This window comes from Semicossyphus pulcher, unplaced genomic scaffold, assembly GCF_022749685.1.
Source record: "Semicossyphus pulcher isolate SPU_LCO1_2020_fin unplaced genomic scaffold, fSemPul1.0.p SCAF_3, whole genome shotgun sequence".
NCBI lineage: Eukaryota > Metazoa > Chordata > Actinopteri > Labriformes > Labridae > Semicossyphus > Semicossyphus pulcher.
Window position 1 is genome coordinate 28,460,001 of NW_027211704.1, and position 19,852 is coordinate 28,479,852.

The 19,852-nt window shown below is 38.8% G+C and overlaps 1 protein-coding gene across 1 annotated transcript in view; it reads left to right on the top strand.

Moving 5' to 3' along the window:
* LOC138605484 (integrin alpha-5-like) overlaps positions 1–14,194 on the top strand; it is a 42,038-nt gene extending 27,844 nt beyond the window's left edge. The window contains exons 19-30 of the mRNA XM_069677765.1: positions 479–546; positions 7,578–7,728; positions 8,133–8,225; positions 8,599–8,678; positions 8,891–8,971; positions 9,081–9,186; positions 9,604–9,762; positions 9,966–10,073; positions 11,891–12,004; positions 12,674–12,775; positions 12,873–12,995; positions 13,442–14,194. Of these exons, the coding sequence (XP_069533866.1) occupies positions 479–546; positions 7,578–7,728; positions 8,133–8,225; positions 8,599–8,678; positions 8,891–8,971; positions 9,081–9,186; positions 9,604–9,762; positions 9,966–10,073; positions 11,891–12,004; positions 12,674–12,775; positions 12,873–12,995; positions 13,442–13,525 (1,269 nt within the window). The 3' untranslated portion in view covers positions 13,526–14,194. The remainder of the gene's footprint in view (positions 1–478; positions 547–7,577; positions 7,729–8,132; positions 8,226–8,598; positions 8,679–8,890; positions 8,972–9,080; positions 9,187–9,603; positions 9,763–9,965; positions 10,074–11,890; positions 12,005–12,673; positions 12,776–12,872; positions 12,996–13,441) is intronic.
* Positions 14,195–19,852: the final 5,658 nt, after the last annotated feature.

Genomic DNA, 19,852 nt, shown 5'->3' on the forward strand with positions numbered 1-19,852 from the left:
GTTTTTCATTAGACAGAACGAGACTAAAGGCTACATTAAGCCCTATTCTCTATAAATTGTGAGGTTTTCACTCTTTTTGATTGAGGCTTTTCCACAAAAATGTTATGCTTGTTTAAACAGAATTCTTCACCCTTTCATTCCCCAATTCTCCACCATCTATTCCTCCTTTTCTTCTCTCCCACATCTAAAGCACATATGACTTTGATCCTGCAAACACAAACTTCTTGGCATCTGGTTGTTGCAAATTTTGTTACAGTTTTGTGCATGGAGGATATGTATGATCCATATCCTCTCTTATCCTTTTATTAAATCCTGAATCTAGTAGGCTTGCTGTGTAAACATCCACTTCCTCGAGAGCTTTTCTCTCTCCATACCTTAGGACTGTGTTCCCTGGATACCTCTCTGTCTCTCACCCATCATAACCGTCCTTCGCTCCTCCCTTTTCCTCCATTTATCTCTGTCCTGCTTTCTTTCTTAGGCCCAGATTCAGCTCGATTGTGGAGAGGACAACATCTGCGTCCCTGACCTCAAGCTGGCTGTTTATGGGTGAGAGGAAATCACCTTTCAATTACTTTACCTGATTCAACAAACAAAACTGAAGCCCTCCAGTCATGCATTGCAAATCTGCCACAGTGGTCTCCTTCTGTGACTGACAAAACACAACACAGAGTCAACCTATACCAAAGAAAGCTAACATTTGCCATATGCCATACACAGTGCATCTGGTGGGTCTTTCCCCTGCTGCATGTAAAGTGATGCATTTTATGTTTCTTGTTAGTGTGGAACGAACAAACTGCACAGTTTGCATAGGCAGTCGTTGCAGTTTCGGACTGGACTGGACAGACAATAAGTAAACAATACCACTTATGGGAAACCACAGCATAGACACACTGTCAAAGCACTTTTTTGCCACTTGATGGAAGAACATTAACTTACATTTGGCTAATGTGTTGCAGCAAGACTGTTGCCTACACAATAAGCAGACAAGGAGCAACATTAGCATTCATTTGCAATCATGTGCCTAGCAATCCACAGAATCTCAGTCTAATGCAAACCCTGCCCATGTGTTGTTTTGTGTTGAAGAGGATTGGAAACACTTGTTGCAACTTAAAACAGAGTTGTTAAGAGCGTTGAGAGTAACCAAAAACAGGATAACGGCAGGAAGTAAAACCAAGCTGAGCTGCAATGTGCTAAATCTTTCCATTGAGCTTTGCAGTAGTGATGGGGTAAAATGTTTGTGGATTGATTACTACAAGTAACTCCTGTCACACTGCACATAGCCCTTTAATCCATAGTTAATATAAAGATATTGATGAGTGCAGCTTTAACTGTCATACTGATAAGTGCAGAACAACAATGCAGTAAAAGAAAACCATACACCACAGACTGAATACAGTCATAGTATTACTATCACGTAGGGCATAAAGAAAAAAATTTACTTATAGGTATAGAAATCAACAACTTTTTCCTTTTTTAGGGTTATTCTTTAAACAGTATACCTCATAATTGTCCCCAACCAGAATTACATGGCTATGTTGCAGTCATATTTACCTGAGATGCTACCAGGTCACTCCACTTATCTATGATTTTAAAGGCCTTATAAGAAAATAATTTGGAACATTAAGGAAAGACACTGTTCTGCTGCACATTGTGCTGTTTCCTCCTCAGTCATTTTTTACTATATTTTAGTGTTGTGACATTCATAAACAATCCGATTCTTTGGTGCGAAAGTTGTGCCCAAATTTCACTGCCTGCCCTAGATCCACTCCCCTTTATGCCGGATTACCACTGGCATCTTTTTTCAACTGCAACTCTGCTATACTGGTCACATGCAGCGGAATAATGTCTGTCACCACATCATAGTACCGATGGTGAGCAACATTATAACCCTCCGCCAAGTTTGCTGGTTTTTTTGTTGACATCTCTGTAGTCATACAGAGTTGTATCATAAATGATTGGCAAATCAATGACATAGATTAATTGTTCCTATATTATTCTGCCGTTTCCTTTTACATTTTGAAAGCACTTCATTAGGTACACCTGAAAAATCTAATGTAATCCAATATACCAGCTCAGCCATAAGATTTGCTTTTATGTTGCCTGTAATGTACAGGCCTTTTTCTAAGCTGTCATAGAGGTGTTAATTCAATGATATTTCAGCATAAAGGTCATAATTGGTGGTGGGGCTGCACTGAGCTGCATTATATCCAGAGATGTTTCTAATACTGTGGCCTCCTCATGTATGTAAATAGGGAGGACAAAAAGTTAGAGACACATCTCAGTATAATTTAGTTCAGTATAACACCACCTTTAACTATGGACTCAGTAATAAACATAATTGAATTTACACACTACTGACTCTCAACAAAGCAAAAGTCAACACAAACTAAACTTCATAAAAGCAGAATCCATGGCAGTGCTGTTGTACTGAACTGCATTACATTTTTCAGGTGTACCTAATGAAGTGGCTAGTGAGTGTATACATATATGTAGTAACGTATATAATATAACATATATAATATCCACCTGAATAAAGAGGGGAAAAAAAGAACGATGAGTGCCTCTCGGAAAGCAGCCATACGATCCGGCTCCATTCAAAGAGCCATAATTACCAGCACAACTATATTGGCATATCTCTGAGTGTTTAAATGCACTTATCATAATTACTTATAGAAGGATAAAAGAAGACTGGATCTTTAAATGATGTTAGTTGTTGGTTAAAGATGACCTTTGAATTTTCTGATTAGTAGAAGTTTTGCTGTATCAAGTGCACATGCATCAGATGGCACATGCATTTCACATTAGCACTTGGGCAACACCATTAAAATGTCTGTGGTCAGTTTCTTGTTATTCCACTCATTATTACGGCCTGCACAATGAATACAAACAGGCTTTAATATGTAAAAGTCAGCTTTTTAAATCTTTTATGTGGGTGGAAATGCATTCAAAAGTATTAGGCTAACAAAATACACATATTGCTTTGGTGCAAAAACCGAAATGTCAACTTGCCTGTCTTGCTTATTAAACTCAAAGGAGTAACTTTAAACTCAAGGCTTTTTTTGTCCAGTTAGATAACAAGTGTTGTTGCTAAGCTGATCTACATATATGCATACCTTATCTGCAAAGAGAGATGGTGAGTTTGTTGACAATCAAAGAGGAGAAGCTAAGGATATAATTTAAGGGAGAAAAAAACATGTTTCTCCCTGAGAGACTGTTTACAGCTCAAAACATTCCTCCATGGAGTACAGAGACAGAGGGAAGATTCACGACTCTTGGCACTCTCACATATTATGGTTAATTGATCATGTATCCTTGTTTGTGAATGGACTTCAGCCAGACATTGGCTCTGCCTCAGTCCATTCACAAAGGGAATACAGGCGCTCAGACTCTTCCAGGCAGCTCTCTTATGAGGAGTGTTTTTCATTACATGACCATGTGATTTCTCTTAGCTGCAGAGTTACAATCACTGCAAAAAGTCTCCCATGAAAACTCAAAGATCTGCATTTGTACTTACCATGGGACTAAACCCAAATGATTCAGCACTTTCATTCAACAGAATTTCCTTTCACTATCATAGTGTAAGACACAGCACTTTTCCCTTCAAGTGGGATGTTTAACATTCTCGACCCAGAGGCTTGTCACTGCCTCACTGGTGTTTGAGTCGGATCCTCTGGCTTCGATTATTCTTTTATGAGCTTTATGATCGACTGTTATATTTTCCCAACCAATGAAACATAAGGTAGTTAACATCTGAGCTATATGCTGCAGATTTCTGTCCGTACTGAGCATCTGCTCAGTGTTGCTTCCTCTGCATTTGCTAAACTTGCCCCGGCCTAATTAAAATCATCTGGTGGTTATCTTACCTAGTGAGGGGTCACTGCGTCCAAACCCTCTGAAGACGGGGGAGGGGAGGAGGAAATGGGGAATGAAAGAAGAACCCCAAATCTGACCCTCAACCAGACTCCTTTCTCTTCTTTCTGCTCAATAGAAACATGAATTTACTACCCAAAGCGGAGCTGTTGGGGGAGGGATGGAGTTGGAGGGTGTCAGTGTTGGAAGATTTATCAACAGGCTGAAAGTGTTTGCACACTGGGGCGTCGCTGTGAACATGCTGAATAAGGTGGGGGTCAGTTTCCTGAAACAAATCACAGTGATCAGATTTGGGTCATTTACCATGTCAGTCATGGATAGATATGCAGTAGAAAATGGCCTTTGGGGATTTCCTAAAACAGAGATGCATTGTCTAGAAAGACTTTGCATACCTGCTTTTCATTACTTTTTACAATCGCTTCTTGGGCATTTCAGTCATGGCCTGCACAGAGTCACTTCAAATGAATCCTGCAGCAGAGGTAACACAAACTAAACCGTGCCAGCAAATAGAGACTTTAAATGGAGACTGCTGTTTTCAGTCAGTTTTTAAAACTGACAAAAATAATGGCTGTGTAAAGATAGTTAGGTGATAGTCACTTGAAAAAATTAGAGAACTTTAGCAGAAGTCAATCACTATCTTTATAGTGCACTTTATACTGTGTTTTGAATCCTGTCAGAATGAGAATTATAAAATACTATAAAGTGGATTCAAAGTATCCCACAATCCATCCTGAAAAGAGGAGTACTTATACAGTCAATGATGTTGATGAACAAATCACTTCATTCCATCATGCATTGCGCTTAAAACAAAAAAAAGACCGCAGTAATTAACACCGCAGAGGGAAAAATGTGTTTTAAAGGTTTTTTTATTTCATTTTGCAGAGGAGCACCCTATATAATCCTCCACAAAGAACTCCGTAGATGACTTGTAGGGAGTTGTACAGTAAATTATTTCAGACACAGATTCCTAACTGAAAGCAAGCGGGTGAAGCAGAAGGCGCACACATGCTTGTACAGATATACTACGAGCGATGCTGCAGTGCGGCAGAGGAGATGAGATTGTTAACTTTGCAGAAACAGAGGGTTAACATTTAACTGAAATGGTCTGATGTTTTTTTTTTTTTAAGAAAATTTTTCTGGCTTTTTGCCTTTATTAGATAGGACAGCTGGAGAGAGACAGGAAATCTGGGGAGTAGAGAGTGGTGGATCACATGCACCAAATGATCTGCAGACCGGGAGTCGAACCTGCGATCAGTGCGTCGAGGACTGTAGCCTTTGTATATTGGGCGCCTGCTCTAGCAATTGAGCAAAACCAGCGCCCCTAAATGGTCTGATGTTCACCTGCTCGCTGTAAGCATCGCTTTAGTTCGGAATGGGTCTAAGAGTCACAGATAATTTAGTGGCTTCATGAGGCAGTGACAGTCCTAATTTTTTTTTTTAACAATGAAGAAGTACAGCTAAGGATGATGGTAATTATGTAGTGGACAACTTTTGACCTGACCTGATGGTGGCACCAGATAAAAAGTAAGGGAACCAACCAGAGCAGTGGTAAGTAAAGCCAAATGGGTCAAACAGTGAGTGTGCAGCAGGTAGGGAGATACTTTAGTCAGAAACTTTTAGTGTCAGGTTGTCAGCATAAAGCAACACATTATGTTTCTTTCACCAATCCAAATGCCTGCCAGGTGGTTGAAATGGAGGAAAGAGTTTTTCAATTGGTAAATCAAAAAGCAGACAGCTAAACACCCGCTTATCCAATGCTAGTCCAATTCTAGTATCCAATGCTGGAGTTTAAAAGTTTGGAATAAGGGTGAGGGGAGAGTACATGATGTATTTGTAATTATTTATTTTTTGTAGGATATAAAAAACTGTCCATGTCCATATTTTTTTATGAACCAAAATAAGAAGTTACATTCCAACCTGTCAAACACCTTTTCAGCAGCCAAACTGACAACATAAAGAAGTTTTTTTCTGAATTGAATACAGTATGTTTGAGAGGTGAAATACATTTTTAAAAAAGATTTATGGTGTTTATAAAGCCTTTTGATCTACCTGAGTGTTTTCTAACCTTCCAGTCAAAACTTTGTGTTCAACAGTGAAGTAGCCCTACAGGAGGCACAGTCAGTAGGAGGCACAGTCAGTCCGATCCTTCTCCTTTGTACATATGAGGCTCATGCAGGCCTGCTTTAGAGTAGGCAGTAAGCCATCTAGCCTAAGAGACTTTCCAAACTGCAAAGCAGATATGGCTCCGGTTACTTCATTTGTTGTTATGGGTTCTTCTAGTGAATTGAACTGAAGTCCTGAAGCAATGATGGGATATTTGCTTGACTAGAAAAAAACCCTCCATGGCCCTGCTGTTACAGGGAGATTGGGAGGTGTTTAACCCCAAATAGAAGTAATTTTGGTTGAATCTAGGGTTACCTAAGTGGGTAATACCAAAAAAAGATTTGGTTGGGGAGATGCAAAGGTCTTACCTCAGTGACTTTGGGCTCCATTGTTAAGCTAACTACGGGTGGAAATCTTACTGTTCTGTTCATCTGTCTGAAAGCGCTCTGATGACTAAAGATGTGCTCTGTTGTTGTAGTGTAGGGATACTACACCATATGTTCCAAACATAGTCCTCAGTTGTTGTTTTCTGTTTACCATTAAAAATGTTTGGGCTCAAAAAAGGGATGTAAACTAAGCTGTCGAGTAAGACTAAAAGGCATAAAATAACTCTCATATAGATGGTTTATAGTGATTTTTTGAGATATCTGGTTTCATTTTCCCACAAAACCATCCACACTGTAGTTTCACAAAATGTATTAAAGTCCTTCTCACATCCATAGTAGCTTTAAAGCTGCACTGTTCAATATTACAGTATATCAATATAAAAACAAAATGGATTAAATGTTTTATGTAGCATGAAAAGGGTGGCATAAAGAGCTCAACCAAAAGTAAATTGATAGCCAAATGCAGATCTGGGGCATTTTAGAGTTTTTCAGAAATCTCTATTTTGAGTTTATTTTAGTTTTTGTTTTTTAGCCACGGTAGACAGCTATTTTCAGCAAAATAAACCTACCTCTGAAAACCTTACTCTACACTATCTACCTACCAACATCAGACACAGTTAGTTACTAGCTGTAGAACAAGGAGCAGCATAGTAGTGAGAGAAAATAGAACAATTAAGTATTATTGTCATGTAAAAATGAGCTATTATTATGATACTAGATTTCGGTTGGAGCTCTGCTTTAATTAGCTAACTCCTTGCAAGTATAGGGTCGCTGTGGATAAGGAGGTAGGGCAGGTCACTAATCTAAAGTTCAGGGGTTTGATACCCAGCTTCACCAGTTAACATGTCAAGGTGTCCTTGTCCTGACGGCTGTGCTTCTGTTTGTTTAATTGTGTCTGAATGTGTAAAGTGCTTTGAGTGTTGGAAGAGTATATTGATAGAGTCAATTTACCAATCTGGCATAAAATTCACTTTATTAATCGAAAAAAAAACAATTCTGAATTTAAATGCATCCAAGTGGTAAAATTCATTTTTAAAATGCTACAATGTTGTCTATTCTTTTTGTAATAAGATTTTTATGATATTTTATGAACCTTTGAGACGCCTTTATGGGTTCTGTGGTTATCATTCAGCTACAGTATATTTCAATGGAAATGCAGTTTGTAATAAACTTAAAATAGTTGTTAACATCATTGTTGTTGTGGTTCTCCTCTCACAGTGACAGACATGAGGTTTACCTGGGTGATGAAAACGCCTTGAGCCTGACCTTCAATGCCAGGAACGAGGGAGAGGGAGGGGCGTACGAGGCAGAGCTCTATGTGGTGCTTCCCCCGCAGGCTGACTACAGCGGGATAGCACGCAACAATGTGGTGAGACACACTAAAACTGTCACTATACCTTAATACCTTTTTGAGATGTTTATATAAAGATCTAATCTTTTTACACTTAAGAGCATGTTTGCTTTTCATTTGATTTTTGTTTGATTTTCTAACAAAGCAGCCTTAAATGCAGTGCTGTTCACTTACGTGAAAAAAAACCCATTATGTATATTCCCACCAGAATCTGACAACAATAGCAACACAAATATGCCAAAAAACAAAACAAAAACAAAGCGCCAAATAAAACAGAAATACTCTTTTGGCACAAAATATATTATAAACTTTGTCATAAAAGCTGTCTGCTAACGAAAACGTTCATGTGTTTAGTTATTTAGTAAGTTTTTAACAGAAAGATGACAGTATTTGACGTTTTTGTGTTTCTCCGTCCTCTCCAGAGCTTGACTCAGCTGACATGCAGCTATGAGGCAGAAAACCAGACCCGCTATCTCTTGTGTGATCTGGGAAACCCCATGAAGTCTGGGACCAGTGTAAGAGCTAACAAAGCCTACATGTTGTCGTTGGACCCTTTTCGATATTGTGTCTCAGAACAATTTAGTCATATTGTTTTGGAATAGCGTTATTCACACACAAACCTCAAACGTTTTCATTGAGCAAACAAAACAAACAAAACATATATCAAACTTTCATGTAGAAAGAACTACTGCTACTTGACTTCACTTGGACTAAAATATGTTGATAAGGGGCAGAGGTCCGGAGGGAACGAGGAAAGTATTGAGTGCCTGGGAAAAATAGAACAAATAATAATTCTTAACCAAATGAAAAACATCTCTTTTCGATTGTCATATTATTAATTTCTCATGTTCCGTGGATTCATTGTATTTTCTGCCGGTGATTTCCTAGTTATGGGCCGGCCTTCGGTTCACTGTGCCCAGACTGAAGGACACTCACAACACCGTACAGTTTGAGCTCCAGATACGAAGGCAGGTCACTTTTCAACTTTTATATTTTAAAACGTCTTAAAACACAGTTTTCTTTTCTTTAGTCTTGTTAATTTAATCAGCATGTTTTGTAGATATCAGTATTAGTTATCTCTGTTAAAAATAATCCCATTAATGAGATCTTAATAAAATTGTTTCCCAGTCTCATCAGGTGATGAATAAATGTTATTGTCTTTTCGTTGTGTCTCTTGTAGTAAAAATGCAAATAACTCAGAGAGTGAAGTGGTGCCGTTTGAGCTGGAGGTGGCTGCTATGGCAGATGTCATTCTGCAGGGGTGAGAGTTCTTTGCCAACTCTTTCACAACACATACATCAGTATTATATAATCATTCTTATCACTGTGATTCTGAGGTGACTGCCATCGTCTCCGTTTTTCTGTTGCAGTGTTTCTCGCCCAGACAAAGTCATCTTTCCCCCTCCCAACTGGACTGTCAGTCAGAGTCTGAGGGAGGAGCAGGACGTGGGCCCTGAGATTCTGCAGGTCTATGAGGTGTGCCCAGATTTTTTACAGACTATCTCCTCAGGCTTTGAGATGATATTTTTCATTACAATTTTTACTGCTATCCCATCTGTTAAGTATGTTTAAAATTAAATAAAAATTTGTACACGAGAGTGTTTCTATGAAGTTAATAATCATAAAACTCTCATCTGCCTGTGACTGTGTGGAAATTAGGATCATCTGAAAAGGGATGTGAAAGGTACTTTTACAATCAGTTATTTACCGGCCTTTTTCTCTGAAGCTAGGGTTAGACAGATGTGACTAAAAGGTAACAAGGCAGCGACTACACCACTGCGATGAAAAGTGACATTATGGATAAAGAATATTTGACCCGCAAAAGCCCTTTGTGCTTCTGCAGCAGGTGTTTGCAGAAACGGCATCTAAGTTCAAACTATCTCTCTCTTTCAGCTGGTGAATAACGGTCCCAGCACAGTCAGCCAGTCCACTTTAAAGGTGAGGTGTCCTCTGAGGGCTCCCGGCCATGAGCTGCTCTACCCTGTGGAGGTGGTCACCGAGGGGCCACTGAGATGCTCCTCCAAACAGACTTTAAATGCACTGCAACTCAAGGTGAGGACACACACACGCACAAGTGCACACACACACACACACACACACACACACACACACACACATGCACACACAAACACACACGTATGCACACACACACATAAAAATCTTTGTAGGCATGGTGAGCCCATTACCTTGGTCTATTCCTGGCTTTGAAAATTGAATTGTGTTAAATGCCTCTGTTAATGTCTTTATGTATGCAGGTCCAGCCTCCTGTAGAAGCAGGTCCCAGTTTACTGAAATCCAACACTGAGTATAACATCCGGAGGAGGGAGGTATACAATGACGTTCTGGCTGAACAAGGAAACCTGGTGAGACAACACATTGAAAGAAAGACATTCACTTGTAAAGAAAAAAAGAGAAAATGTTTTCTCACAAGCAGTTTTAACATCGGCCCTTGTGTATCTGTGGATACAGTTATCTCACAGATGATCACACAAACAATAGCCCCATCACCAATCTGTAGAATAAACCTTTGATTGATTGATTCATCAGTTTCCTTTATTGTGGACCTGGTCGATCTTTCTTTTTGCTTTTTTAACTTCTGAGAAAACATTTATTCATTTCAGGATATAATAGTTGGCTTTATGTGTCCCAAAAAAAACCCCAGCAGATGTTTTTTTCTCCTACTCTATGCTGCTTGACTCATGAGGGGAGGGAATCATGATGACGCAAGTCTGTCGAGCTGCTCACTCCAAACACAGCACAACAGAAGCTCTTAAATGAAGTAAATGGCTCTTGTGCTGGATGTTCAGTCACTCTGGGTTTCATATGGAAGTGTGTTTTCATTAGTGTGTAGCTCTTTACTGAAGTGTTCACTTTTCAGAGGGCTTTGTACACTCATGTAGTACACTTCAACAGAAAATTAACAGATTGTAGGAGGGGGTAGCTCCGGCCCGGGACTTTGAAAAGTTTAAATTTAAATGAGATTATTTTACAGAGGAAATGGAAATGACATAATGAGCTCTGTTCACCATCATCTGCTGTTTGCAGTAATTGTTTATGAGATTTACTTAATTATAATTATGATTTACTGGGTTGCGTTTGCATGGCTTGCGTCACTGACTGTCTGACGCCTTATGGTATTGAGAAGAGTCATCTGTAAATTAAAGAATCCAACCATCTAACCACATGTTGAAGATGTTCCAAATGATCCTTTGTTTAAAAGTTTATATGACTTTAAGTTGTTTAAGTTTAATAAAGCTTCAATAAAAAGCTGAATTTGTATTAACAGCAGCTGAGTTCTGTGCAGATATTTACAGTGTGCGTATAAAAAGAAGAATATGTTGGCAAACATGAAAAAAGAAAACTAAATTAACTAAAAAAAAAAATTATTTACCCAAAGTTAAACTAACAAAAAGTAAACTCATTCTGCACTATGGCTATACCACTAAGGATGGGCCCAAGGCAGGAGTTGCTACAACTACATGTTACTCAGATGTATTTCTTTGAAACCATTTCTAGCTTAATGGAGAGATATCTTACCTTAGTTCCAGCTCTTTCAATTAATGCAGATATGTAAAGTGTGAGGAATGATGAGACTACATTACATACATGGCTAAAGAAACAACAGAAAGATGAAGAAATATCAAAAGTCAAAGTGGACTAAGACTAAGAAGCCAAGTATATCCCCCATACAAGACACCACTACAGCACTAAGGTTGTGGATAAATGTGTATGTAATGGTGACACTATTCAGCTTACCTCACATCTACTCATCTAGGCATTTCAGTTCATTACCAATGTATCTACTGCATGCTAACACCAGACAACAAACAGGCCTGTCCACATCTAACATCTTTAGAATTCATCAATGTACCATCTACTTTTTTAAGTAATAATCATACACATAGCGTTTAAAAGTTAGAATCCATACTGAATATATGTATATATTCAGTATGGATTCAACTTTTAAAAGCTATAGTATAGGCATGTAGATATAAGTGTACTGACCAGTAATTGTGTACTTTTCTTTCAAATGTATTAAAGTAATTCTTTCATACTATATGATTTTCAGCTCTGAGTGGTCAGGTGACTAAAGCAGGGCCCAAAGCCAATATCAGTCAATCTAATCATTAATGAAAATAAATATTAGTAAATGGTGTGCTGTGGCTCTGTCTCTCTGCAGACGTGCTCTACAGTGGAGTGCTGGCAGCTGCAGTGTGACGTCGGCCTGCTGGAGAGAGGAGCCAGCGCTATCCTGACTGTACGCTCCAGACTCTGGGCTGAAACCTTCATCGAGGTGAGACTACAAGAAACACTGCTCTGCACTGTTGGGTCTTATCTGATCTGTTTGTACAGGAAGCTCAAATCAAGAGGAAAACATACTAGAACAGGAAGACAAAATGAAGTCAAACATTCTATGCTTTTTATGCTGCCCTCTGCTGGGCAGCTCACCAAACAACTTTACATTCTACACTGTGGAAATAATATAGAAAGTTTTTTTTCTCTTGGTAAACGCAAGAAATTAATGTAGTTTATAATGATAATTAGAGTTTCTGATACATTTTCTCCGTCTTAAACCTAACAAGAACAAAGAACAATAGTTTCCCAAGACTATATTTTTCCTGCAGGACTCTTACCACCATCAATTATTTTTTCTAGCTTAAGAAAGTCCCTCAATGTTTTGTTTTATTCAGCACTACTCCTGTGTTTGACTGTGATATCAGTATAAATTGAGTTAGATAACAAATGCATTAGTTTAAGTAGAATTCTTGGCTTCCTGAGTTTCAATTGGGTGTTTTCATGTGCAACAGTCTGTATTCTATTTTATGTGATTCAAAATTTTGGAGAAATAGTGTTTATCTGGACTTCATAAGGGTAAAAGGGCTACAAACGGTATTTGGCAGACCTGAAATCTATCAGCCCAGCCCATTAAATGTTTCTGTTACTGTGTTTTATTTGTCCACAGAGGGCTTACAAGCAGTATGTCCTGGAGTGCTCTGTTCAATACAAGGTGGACAGGATGCCTTATTCTATTCCTCCCAAATTCAAGCCATCCGGATCCAAAAAGGTCTGCTTCATCTGATTTTTGTATTGGATTTTTACAAAGTCATGAACCTCAGTGAAAGTCAAAACAATTCTGAATGCTGTGATTTCCTTTTGTTTAGGTGGTGACGGCTGTGATGTGGAACAAGCCCGACAGTTTGTTCTATGTTCCAGTGTGGATCATCATCCTGGCTATTCTGGCTGGGTTACTATTACTCGCCTTGCTCATATATCTACTATACAAGGTAACATTACTAATACAACACCATCGGAAATAACAGTGTCTAAATATTTATATTATATAAAGTCCAATAGACACAAAAGAAACACAAAAATGATGTAAAATCAATAGAGAGAGATACAACACAACTGCAGGGAGACTGAGAGGACTACAAAGAGGTTGAACATGACCAACAACATGATGCAAAAAAAACCTCCAGGCATATAAAAGATACAAAATTAATCCAAATGACACAGTCTTGTCCTTTGTGGGATTTTGTGTGTCTTTCAGTTTTGCTTCTAAGTATATTTGCTCCAACATGAGGAGTGGGGGAGATATCTGTAAACTAGAAACCTCTGAGTGTAATACCCAGAAAAGACACAGGAAAGGAACATTTATTTCTGTAGATGTTCAGCCAAAACTTTGTGTCAGATTAATCTGTATGTGATCATCCTCTGTGTTTCCCTCCAGATGGGCTTTTTTAAACGGTCGGATCCGTACGGTACGACCATGGAGAAGGCCCAGCTCAGACCCCAGGCGTCTTCTGAGGCGTAGACCCAAGAAGGAGCCTCCCTGCAGCTGTTCCAGAGAACTGGAATTATCCCAAACAAATAAGGATACTTGTTAATGATAAGCAGGCAACCCATTAATGAAAGGACTGTTATGGGTGCTGTTTCACTGGAATACACAACATCTGGTGCTGCACTAAAATGCCAAAGCAGGAAAGACTACAAGGGTCATGCTGTTGAATATGCACTGCTTTTTGGACCTGCATTTGTACAATCAGAGCAAGAAATATGAGGCAGATTTGCTCCTTAGAAACTCATCCCTGTGGAAAACTGTCTTCAACAGAACTGTGTTGACCTGGAAAGATTGGAACATCACAGAACAAAAATGCACCTCCAACAAAAGGCACTAAAGCTACAGTAATTCATTCCTAAAAGGTGTATTTTAAACCATGTTTGAATCCCACTATTTGATATTTTCTGAAATTCCTGCTTTTGTATGATTTATACACCACTTTTTATTTATGGCACAGTGTTTTTGCTATTGGATGTTGAATGTTATACTGTACTGTCTGCGGGACAATCCTGATGAAACTGCAACGTTTAACTTGAATTATTCCTCTCCCATATTGGGAGGTATTTTGTGTATGTTGTAATGTATGTAATGTATTCACTGAGTTATGACCCATTGGTGTCCAGAATAAAGCCTAATTTTGTATATCCACCCAAAATGTTTCTTATGTGATCGCCATGAGTGAACAAAATCCAAAAACTGCATTACACGACAGATTCAAATTTGTTAGTGTGCAATGACTTCCCTCTGGTGGTGATATATGTTACTACCATTCTAAATAGACTGTCTTGTGATGCCTTCAAGTGTCATCACAAAGATTAGTATTATTAATTTATGTGCCTGCCAGCAAAGGTAGTGAATCCGACCCAGTAGCCAAGCTGTGAGATTTAAAGAACACTGAAGTTGCACCCCGATGACAAATTTAGTGTAATTTTATTTTATTATTATTGTAGATAGATAGATAGATAGATAGATTATTATAGTTATAATATGACAAGATATATTATAATAGGATAGGATATATTACATAATATATATAGTATATTATTTGACATTTTTCTTACTTCATTTTCATGCCATATATTTATCCATGCTTATATCTGTATCAGAGCTACTGTAACACCAAAATTTTCCCCCGGTGATAAATAAAGTATTTCTGATTTTGATTGTGAGTCTGGTCACACATAACGCAACCTAATAGATGTAAATATATATATAGACACATTCAAGTATTCAGGCAGATAGTATTTCGGAAGAGCGAATAGTGCAAAGACATTTAGTCCAGATCAGTGGGTGACACTTTGGCATGTGCGGATGTGTTTAACAGCCTGATTGCAGCAGGTAAGAAAGACCTCCTGTATCTTTCTGTGGAACAGCAGGGGTGGAGGAGTCTGTTGCTCTTCAGATTATGCAGCATGTTGTGGAGAGGACAGGAGTCATTGTCCATAACAGTGAACAGTTACTCCAGTATTCTGGCCTCAACCACCTCTTCCAGTCTGACAAGCTGCAGGCCCACAACAGACTCAGCCTTCTTAACCAATCTATTCAGTCTGTTGGCGTCCTTTGCTGTGATGCCTGCACCCCAGCACACAACAGCAAAGAACATCATGCTTGCAACAACAGACTTATAAACATGTGGAGCACTTTGCTGCAAAGTACCTGAGCCTCCTCATTTAGTATAGCCAACTCAGGCCCTACTGCACACAGCGTTGGTGGACCAACAAGTAAGTATACTGTTTAAAAGTATGCTAAATACGTTTTTGCTGATGCACATGTAAGCAGTTTTGGATTGGCTGTGGCTCAGGGTAAAGATCGGGTTGTCCCCTGACTGGAAGATCTGTGGTTCAATCCCAGGCTCTTTCAGTCTGCATGTCAAAGTGTCATTGGGCAAGATACTAAACAACATTTTTGGTGTTCAGTTAGGTTCCATCGTGATGAAGCATAAACTATTTAGGCCGCCTTTGCAATTACTGGATGAATGTGTGTGAATTTTAGCGTCTATTTAAGATGTAGAACTGACTACTAACAGTAGTGACTGACTTTCAACATTGCTATGTGAAGGTGACATGCAGTGGTTCCTCCTGGACTAGGATAAAGTATGTTTGTTTAAAGACTTATGTTTTTGCATTTTTGCCTGAAATGGACAGTGTAGCATTAAATAAACTGGGGGATTGAGGGGGATGTATGATATATAACAATAGTTGCAGTAGGAATAAAAAAAGTGATGTTGCATTCATGTGGCATGTGCTGTCTGAGTGCTCCAATAATAGAGATTTTTAATTGGTGTTATATATATAAGTTTTGGTGCTTTGCACAGAATACTTTGATGGATTTCACTCAAAAATAAATGCTTTATGAAGTTACCTGTAAAGAGATCACTTGTAATTTGAATCTAAAACATTCAGAGACAAGAGCGAAAAGTTTAATGTGAGATCAGTCAGAGGCTCAAGTCCCACACAAATACACAGAGTCACAACTCAGCTCCACACTCACAGTCAGTGCATACCCTCTAGCTAGCTTACAGCTAACAACTACAGGCTGTTTGGTGCTAATCAACATGGACAGCACAAACATATGCATGCCATTTGAGCTGCTAATGGACTGGATCTTGGCTGGTCAGTGCTCTCTTGACCAGGGAATATTCAAATCATATCAATTCAAAAAGATGTTTTTCTTTGCCACTGTTGCTTAGTGCTTGCTCACACACACTGTTAAAATAAGATGCCCAAATATATTTAATGTGTTATAGCATTTAAAAAATAATCGTAATTTAACAAAAATGTTTTTCAATTGAAAAAAAAGGTCTCATAACACTATATATTATAATTTTTACAATGAGGTAGCTCTTCACATTTAGATTAATTCGAAATTACAGAAGATGAAACACATAATTAAGTTTCTTTGATTACTTGATGATTTATGAGTGCATTTGTTGTACAAACTCAACATTATGATATATATTTTGTGTTTGAACCACAATAGGTTTTTGAAGGGGTAAAAACTATATTTTGTCATAAAGCAGGTTTAAGTAGTTTCACTCATTGCCACACAAACATTCACAGTATGACTGTAAGCAGAATCCCAGCAGGGAATTTGATACATTTTAACAAATTATAAATGAGATGAATATAAAAAGCAAAAGCATTATTATTATTAGACTCTTTCAGGTAAAGGGTTAAATATTTCCCGTTACAGTGTGCATCATTTCAGTAAACACTTTGTAGTTTGGTGTAGTCGCTCTCTGGAGTCCGTAGTTCTTGTCGGGATGAAGAAAGTCCTCAGTTGAAGCGTGGATTTCTGAAGAAATCGTGCAGTAAAACTTTGGAAATCTTTTTCGTGGCCGTTTGAGCGTTTGTGTTTGTTAAAATGATGATTTGATATAAATGATGCACCCTGAGACAAACCATGGCAACCATGGAATACTGCACGGCCTTTTTGTACGCACGTGCGTGTTTACATTCTCACCTCTGTGATATTAAGTTTCATCCTGTCAGCCTGTTACCATTGTTGCAAAGTGACTTACTCAGTACTATACTTTAATTTCTAGGTACTTGTACTTCCCTTGAGGATTCTATTCTACTTACTTCTGCTCCACTTTTAGAAGGAAAGAGTTTATTTTATACTGCACTACTTTTACTTTGACAGATGTACAAGTTAATTTACAGGTTAAGACTTCTTAAGACATATTATACGTTTTTGATGTATTTTGAAAGAATTGGGTAGTTTGAGCACCGGTTTGACGGTTTGATTTTGAGCTTTTAATTGTGTTAGTTGATAATAGGACAAATCACTACAAGCCTATGCAAATGTAAAAAGCTCCATTAAAAGTGGATTTACTTGTTCATGGGCTTTACGGACGTTACTTGAAAACGACATCACTGTTGACGTGTTTGAATCATTGTTAGTCTGCATATTGATGATTGATCACGCGCATTCATTCATTCATTGATAACATCTGTGACACGGAAATAAAATCAAACATTCAAGTGTTTAAGAAAAAAAGGAAAAATTAGACAATGTCGGACACTGGATGGATCAAAAACAGAGTGACACGACGTCTGTGCCCTCATAACGTTTACTCAAGGTTTGGTAGAAACGTGTCGAAAGAGAGGGAGAGCGAGAGAGCGAACACAGAGCAAGAGCATGTTGAGTGTAAAACAACAGATAAGGATAAATGGGTGATTTTTGTTTTCTGTACATGTGTGTGTACTATACTATACTTTACTTTGTGCTATCAAAAAAAAAACACATCTATTACTGATAACGATGGTTTCCCATCTTCAGACAGTGGATCATTCCTATTTGACTTCTGTTTCAGTTCTGTTTGCTCTGTTTCCAATGAAGAAAAGAGATTTTTTGCAGCACCTCACATGCTGCCAGTTCCTTGTGTTTTCCCTGTGTTCTTCCCCTCCCTTGTGTGTGTTGAATTTGAATTTGTCTGTCTTGTCCTTGTTTTCAGGCTGGGCGTGGTTGACCTACTTTCACAGATTCTAAGTTTTACTACTGACTCTGTAAACCTGTTTTTGACCTTGTTTTTTCCTTGCCGCAGATACCTGGCCAGGCCTCTGCTGGAGGTGATGGAGAGGAAACATTTCTACATTTCTATTCATACTGCACAGAGACATTAAAGTATAGGCCTATCTCATGAGTAAGATTCTGGTGAAAATCTGATTGATCTTTTGTTATCAATTATAAAATTGTATCTATCTTCTTTCTTTCCGGTGTGGTAAACATGACCACTCAGTCACATCTTTCTCAGGACATTGTTTAAAGTAAGATGTAAAGCTGCACCCTAATTCTTATACTCTGTTTACTAATTTATTGTCATTGTTTGTCCTGTCTGCCCTCACGGAGGGGTCAAGGGGAATGAAAATATGGAACCATGATATCAGGGGCGGATCCAGAGGGGTGGCCAATCAGTTTTCAAGGGGGGCCCAGGCCACCCCTCTGGATCCGCCCCTGATATCATGGTTCCATATTTGCCACCCCAAAATCCTAAACTAGGATTGGCTATTTGTCTTGTCAGAGGCGGGACAGGCTGCTAGTAGCTTTCCATTTCAATGTGGTACATTTCCATTAGTACTTTATAATAATAATAATAATACATTTTATTTGAAGGCGCCTTTCTCGGCACTCAAGGACACCGTACATAGATATATATATATAGACACAAAATACACATTAAAAGAGAGAGAAAAAACTAACAAAACAGGAAAAACAATAAAAGTGACAAAGCAATTAGCGTCATGTGGAATAAGCAGATTTAAACAGATGTGTTTTGAGTTTTGATTTAAAATCGGGGAATGAATCGATGTTTCTGAGTTGGGGTGGTAATGAATTCCAGAGACGAGGAGCAGAGCAGCTGAATGCTCTGCTCCCCATCGTGGTGAGACGGGCGGAGGGGACAGACAGGTGTAAGGAGGAAGAGGATCTGAGGGAGCGGGAGGGAGTGGGAACATGGAGGAGGTCGGACAGATATGGGGGGGCGAGGTTGTGGATGGCCTTGAATGTATATATTATATTGTTACTCTGAGCACACATCTTCTGTTTGAGTCCTTAAAGAATTAAGCTTAGGAGTAAAGGTTAATTAAATGCTATTCATTTGCATGTGTGTGTGTGTGGACACGTAGCCTACTTTATGCCACCCCTGCATAAGTCAGTGCCCCAGTTTGGCCACCCCAGTCAAAAAAGTCTGGATCTGCCCCTGTTCCTACTCCTTCCCTCACTTTAAAAGTCCATTCAGGTTTAAAGCCCTTTACATGCAGTTTACCCATTTTCTTTCCTGTAAAGTCATTTCATGTTGGAAAAATCATTTCAATAATCACATTTCTTTAATATGTATCCTGACATAATATTTGGTGTTGTTGAGAACTTCAGGATCCTCACTAGAATTGAAAACAAAATTCTGTTGAGGAATTTTGGGAAATGGCTGGGTCGGGGACAGGGTGGGCGGGCGATTCCTGTGGGGCTGTCTGGTGCTGTGGCGGGGCCTCTGGTTGGGGCAGGTGGAGAATGGGATCGGCAAAGCCCACCTCTGCCCCAACAGTTGTATAAAACAATCCAAAAAGCATTTGCTTCCTCACTGGACGGACTCCCTCCCTAAGAGTCTGGGAGTGGTCTGTGTACAGGACAGGACAAGGGATTTGGGCTGCATCTGCATTTGCACAGGGAAATCTTAACAAAAAATGACTTTGGTGCACCAGTGAATGACTCGTTCTTGTGCAAAATAAACCCTGGCCTTCTAAGAAAAGCAATGAATGTTTTGATGCACTGTTGGTGTTCATGTGTTTGCTCTTACTGACA